The sequence below is a fragment of the Gadus macrocephalus genome, chromosome 10 (genome assembly GCF_031168955.1).
Source record: "Gadus macrocephalus chromosome 10, ASM3116895v1".
In the NCBI taxonomy this organism is placed as follows: domain Eukaryota; kingdom Metazoa; phylum Chordata; class Actinopteri; order Gadiformes; family Gadidae; genus Gadus; species Gadus macrocephalus.
In genome coordinates this window covers 11,730,833-11,736,832 of record NC_082391.1, presented here as the reverse complement: position 1 = coordinate 11,736,832, position 6,000 = coordinate 11,730,833, and the positions used below count along the sequence as shown (strand labels likewise).

Below are 6,000 nucleotides of genomic sequence, written 5' to 3'. Positions count from 1 at the left end.
TGTGGATGATTCTTTAACATATTTTTATCAACTAAACAGTGAATAAGCAGTAAATTGCCCCGGTTCCAACCCTAACCCTAACCCTAACCGAGGTACACTCCTCTCACCTGAGCGGTCTGTCGCCCCCTACAGGCGAGGAGGTGGTGCTCCAGCTGCTACGCGGCACCTCCTCCTGGTCGCCCCTCCGGCGCCGCAGCGGGCCGGGGAGGTGGCCCGGGGGGGGCAGGTGGGCGGCGGCCTGGAGGGGGGCGGGGGCCAGGTGGGCGGCGGCCTGGCTGCGGGTGGGCAGGTATTGGTTGAAAGGAACGGCGGCCCGCGGCTCGCTCACCGAGGTGCGGCGGGCGAGCATGTCGTCCTTCCTCACGTCCGGAACCTTCCGCTGGGTCGGGGAGTCGGACTCAGAGTCAGAGCCACGGCCTGGAGGGGGAGAGAGGGAGGGAGGGGGGAGGAGGGAGGGAGGAAGGGAGGGGGAGAGAGAGGGAGAGGAGGAGGAGAGGGGGAGGAGGGAGGGAGGGAGGGAGGGGGAGAGGGGGGAGGGAGGGAGAGGGAGGGAGGGAGGGAGGGAGAGGGAGAGAGGGGAGGAGGAGGAGGAGGGGGAGAGGGGGGGAGGAGGAGGAGGGGAGGAGAGGGGGGGAGGAGGAGGAGGAGGGGGAGAGGGGGGTAAGAGAGGGAGGGAGGGAGGAGGAGAGTGGAGGAGAGAGAGGGAGAGGGACAAAGAGTGGGTGAGTAAGTGAGAGACCGATGGAGAGAGGTGCAGAGAACGAGAGACAGAGAAAGAGAAAGCTGAATGAAGAGCGAGAGTGACAGAGAGTGAGGGACAGATATAGCCCAGTAAACAGTAAACAGGTCTAAACCAGAACAGCTCCACGCCAGGGTCGTGGACGCCACCAGACGTGGCCGGCCGCTGATTGCAGGGTGAGAGATCCGACCTAAGGCCAGTGGTGCGTCTGTATTGTTGTGTGGTGTCCTCTCCCGGGTCCTCACACTGTAAATCACCATGCTGACAGGAGGAATGCTGGCGTCTCGCTGCGTAGATCACTGCAGAGCGAGCCAGCGTCGCACAGCGTGTCTCCATCAGGCGCTACGCTCAGGGCCAGGATCAGAGAGACACCTGGAGCCACCAGGCTTTACGAGTCCAGGACTTCCCCCGCTCGCCCCTCCAATCATCCGCACATCCACCATGAACCTGAGCAGCACTCAGGTTGATGCTCCTCAGCAGACACAAGCACCAAGTGTTCCCTTACTGCAGCAGAGGTTTCAGAAGATGGGATCCAGAATCCCCCATGGGACCCAGATATGATCAGGCTTCTCCAAGGTTAAAAACAGCCTCCTCCCATTTAACCAACAAGCTCCTTCCAGTTTAACAACAGGCTCCTTCCAGTTTAACAACAAGCTCCTCCCAGTTCATCAACAAGGTCCTCCCAGTTCAACAACAAGTTCCTCCCAGTTTAACAAGTTCCTCCCAGTTTAACAAGCCCCTCCCAGTTTAACAGGCTCCTCCCAGTTCAACAAGCTACTCCCCGTTTACAAACAAGCTCCTCCCAGTTCAACAAGCTCCTCCCAGTTCAACAAGCTCCTCCCAGTTTAACAACAGGCTCCTCCTAGTGTAAGAACAGGCTCCTCCTGCTCTCACAGGACAGCCTTCTGGGTGTAACGAGGGATTTGCCTTGTAAAGCGGTTCAGGAAGGCCGGAGCTGCATATGGAAATGCAACAAGCAGAAGGATGTAAAACATTCCCATGAAAGCTTGCTGTGCTCGGCTGCAAAGCAGAGTAAATAACAACAACTTAAGTTAAATCAAGTCAAATCTAATGAACCCAACAGACACGTACAACCACTAAGGTGGAGGTTCAAATTCTTTCAGATCTGGATCAATGCTACCAATCAGATCAGCGTTTGTCTGAGTTCCTATGGGGTTCAGGAGGTGGTCGGGGAGGTCATGGGGTCCAGGCCTAGAACGAACCTCAGAGTGCTTCCCTCATTCTAGACCACCCATTGGTTCAAATCCTACACCCGACCCCAGGGGATAAGAATGTGTGTGTGTGTGTGTGTGTGTGTGTGTGTGTGTGTGTGTGTGTGTGTGTGTGTGTGTGTGTGTGTGTGTGTGTGTGTGTGTGTGTGTGTGTGTGTGTGTTTATGTGTGTCCCCTCCACCAATTGGTGGAGGGCTGGGCTTCTGATCCAATGGAGGACGGGGGTTGGGTGTCTAATTGGTTGAAGGCTCCAGACCTCAGTGAGTGAGGCCAGTGTCTCCAGCGCCCCCCTCGCCCCCCCGCCCCCCCCCCCGGTCTCTGGACCAACAGGTGGGAGTGTGTCCTGGTACACACAGCCCTCCTGTTGCCCCCCCAACAGCCCAGCCCCTCAGAGTCAACACGGCGCGGGGGGCAGGAAGTGACCCGGGGTAACAGGAAGTGATCTGGGACAGAGGGCTGTTGTGCAGAGACCAGGCGCTGAGCGGAGGAACGTTCTAGAACACGGGAGGACCGGCCGTCGAAGATAGCGATGGACCGATGCCCACGTCAAACCCGGGTTTAGGGTCTGCTGCTGAACAACCTGACGAGCTGGAGAGGCTTTCTGAGGGGGGGCTCGAGGTGAGTCAGAGAAGTCGCTAAAAGATGGCTTTGTTGTGCTGGGCGGGGCGGCGCCCTGGGAGCCACAGGAACACAAAGACCCCTTTGATCAGGACCAGGTCCGCCGGACAACACGGCCCAAGGATCACCTTCCCTCAGGAAGAACTGAAGCGGACCCAGGACGAGGGGGGAGGATGGGGGGGGGTGGTGGTTCCTCCAGCCCAGCAGACCAGGGGCGAGGGGGACTTGGTCCCTCTAGCTCTCACACATTGAGCGGGGCCGGGGGGGCTGGGAGGTCTGCTGGGAGGGTCAGGGTCCGGGTCTGGGTCTTGGAGGGAGGGGTCAGGGTGGGAGGGTTAAGGGAGTTCGACCCCCGGTGTCCATGAGCAGGACGCCCCCACCCCTCCCTGATCCAGTCCATTCATTATCAAGTCCGGGTCTAGACGGGCCGTGTGGTCGTCTGTACAGCGGACAGAGCTCTGACGTTTCCGCCCACACGCACCGTCATAAAACTATTACGGGCCTTCGTTAAAACCTGAAGAAAAAGAACCACAACCCAGAGCGGTGTCCAGAGCAGGTCTGGATGTTTTCAGTCGCATCAGACGGCCGACCAGTAAACAACGCCCATGACATCATAACTGCAGGTTAGGAACCTGTGGCAGGAACCTAAAAAAACACCCCTCTGGTTTATGAAGGATGTGTTTATGAGAGACAGCGAGAGAGAGAATAAGAGCGAGAGAGAGAATGAGAGCGAGAGCGAGAGGGAGAGGGAGATGGGTCTCTACTTGTGCACCAGGAGATGATGTCGTCCGATGGAATCTGGTTGTTTGTTTGATATTTGAACAGAAGTGAACAGACCTGTCTCCATGGGTTTACACCACTCAGACAGATAGACAAAGGGAAAGACAGTTGGGCAGTCAGACAGACAGAGCGACAGACAGACAGAGGGACAGACAGACAGAGGGACAGACAGACAGAGGGACAGACAGACAGAGAGACAGGGGCACACAGACAGTCAGTCAGTCAGAGAGAGAAGAGGACGGACTGACAGACATTCAAACAGACAGAGTCAGTCAGCGAAGAGGATAGATATACAGAGTGGCAGACAGGCAGTCAGACAGAGGAGAGGACAGATATACAGGGTGACAGACAGTCAGACACATGCACCAACAGATATAGCTCAGCACCCCTAAACAAAGAGGCCTCAGTCTCCTCTGTCTATTCTCTCTCTCTCTCTCTGGTACTCCAGACGGCCATCAGAGCTCCATCCCCCTGACAACAGACTCCCCTGCTCCAGACAGAGCCCCCTTTGTTTCAGAACCACTCAGGGCCTACCCCCCCCCCACACCCCTCTCCCCAAGACAAGATGGCCGCCCTGCAAGCGAATGGAAAAACGATACACAACTATTTACCTAGCATAGGTAGACAAAAAGAGAAAGAAAGAAAAGTGCAAATCAGTCACTCACAGAGTGTGTGTCCCCCCCCCGGAAGAGAGAGGTTCTCCAGAGGTACTCCATGGAAAGAGGTTCACCCAAGGTTCTCCAGAGAGGGGGAGAGGTTCTCCAGAGGTTCTCCAGAGAGGGGGAGAGGTTCTCCAGAGAGGGGGAGAGGTTCTCCAGAGGTTCTCCAGAGAGGGACAGAGAGAGGTTCTCCAGATAGAGGGCGGTTCTCCGGCCGGCGTGCGGACCACGTACCGTCGCTGCTGCCGCGGGGGCGCCAGGACGTCGGGGGAGGGGGGTTGTGGCGGGGGAGCGCGAGCCCAAGGAGTCCAGGCTGTCGAAGGAGTCCTCCCGGGCGTGGCGGGGGGGGGGCGACAGCGAGTCACTGCGCTCTGAGTCCCAGCAGTCGATGTAGCCGCTGTCCCGGATGCTGCTGGCCTTTGGGCTGACCTCCTCCTGGAGACATACATACAGAAATCCATTATCAATAGGTAGATGTATCTATCTATATATATATCTATAATCCATCCACGCTGTCCCAGATGCTGCTGGCCTTAGGGCTGGCTTCCTCCTGGAGACACACATCTATATTAATATGAAGATACATCTATATCTATAGATCTATAAATCTATCCATCTATATCTATAATTCATCCACGCTGTCCCAGATGCTGCTGGCCTTAGCGCTGGCTTCCTCCTGGAGATGTACACACATCTTTATTCATGTACTATATATCTCACTCACAGACAGACAGACGGACAGACATGCACATCTGTAATTCCTACATGCTGTCAAGGACACTGGCTTTAAGGACTTCCCTCCTCCTCTACAGATATATTAATCAGGTACATATTAACATGATCCACACCACACAAAACAAGTTGAACTGCACACCGATAAGGACTCTTTTCCACTCTCTTCCTAATCATTCTCATTTATCTCTCCCACTCTCTCTGTCTCCTCTCTCTGTCTCCCCCCCCTCTCTCTGACTCCCCCCCTCCCTGTCTCCCCCTCTCTCTGTCTCCCCCTCTCTCCCACTCTCTCTGACACCCCCCTCTCTCCCCCCTCTCTCCCTCCCTCTCCCTCTCTCCGTATCCCCCTCTCTCTGTATCCCCCTCGCTCCCCCTCTCTCTGTCTCCCCCTCTCTCTTGGGCTGGAAGTTGGAGAATGCTCCTTCCTGTTGGACTACAGGAACTTCCTGTCCGCCCCACCCCTCACTGTTTTCCACACTAGATACCGATACCACCGCTCCCTCCATCCCTCCCTCCCTCCCTCCCTCCCTCCCTCCTGTGTGTGGGGTAATGGAGAGGGGGAGAGAACAAAGAGGGAGAGAAAGGAGAGCGGGGACAGTGGCCTCACTGTCGATCGCTCACTCATTCAGAAAGAGAGAGACAGTGAGAGTGAGAGAGACAGACATAGGTAGAGATTGTATTGCATCGAATTGGGAAGTAGAGTCGTAAACACACAAACACACAGTCAGACAGCGCTAAACAGAGAGCGAGAGAGAGACAGACAGATACAGAGAGACAGACACCCACCTGTCTCATCTGGGCCAGCAGGCCGCTGAACTGTGTCAGGTCCAGAGCGGGTCCGCTGTACCACACGCAGCTGTTGGCCGCGCGCCCCAACCAGTACAGAGTCACCAGGACCTACACACAAACACACACACACACACACACACACACACACACACACACACACACACACACACACACACACACACACACACACACACACACACACACACACACACACACACACACACACACACACACACACACACAGTTAGCCATTTAGCTAGGTTACAGTCAGTTAAGTGTTGTTCAGCCAACACTAAACTAGCCATTAGCTAAATGCACTAAACTAGACGCGCCTAGCTAGCTAGCTATGCGCGTCTAGTTTAGTGCAGGACCCTGTCGGGTAGAGAGCTAGCGCCAGATGCTCTGCTAGCAGCCGACTCAGCAGTATCTCCACCAACCCGACGATCCAGGA

General features: G+C 56.0%; 1 protein-coding gene across 1 annotated transcript in view; it reads right to left on the bottom strand.

The window, feature by feature from the left end:
- LOC132466297 (LIM and calponin homology domains-containing protein 1-like) overlaps positions 1-6,000 on the bottom strand; it is a 47,210-nt gene that overhangs the window by 17,451 nt on the left and 23,759 nt on the right. Inside the window, 4 exon segments of the mRNA XM_060063445.1 lie at positions 108-417; positions 4,263-4,305; positions 4,308-4,463; positions 5,547-5,657. Of these exon segments, the coding sequence (XP_059919428.1) occupies positions 108-417; positions 4,263-4,305; positions 4,308-4,463; positions 5,547-5,657 (620 nt within the window).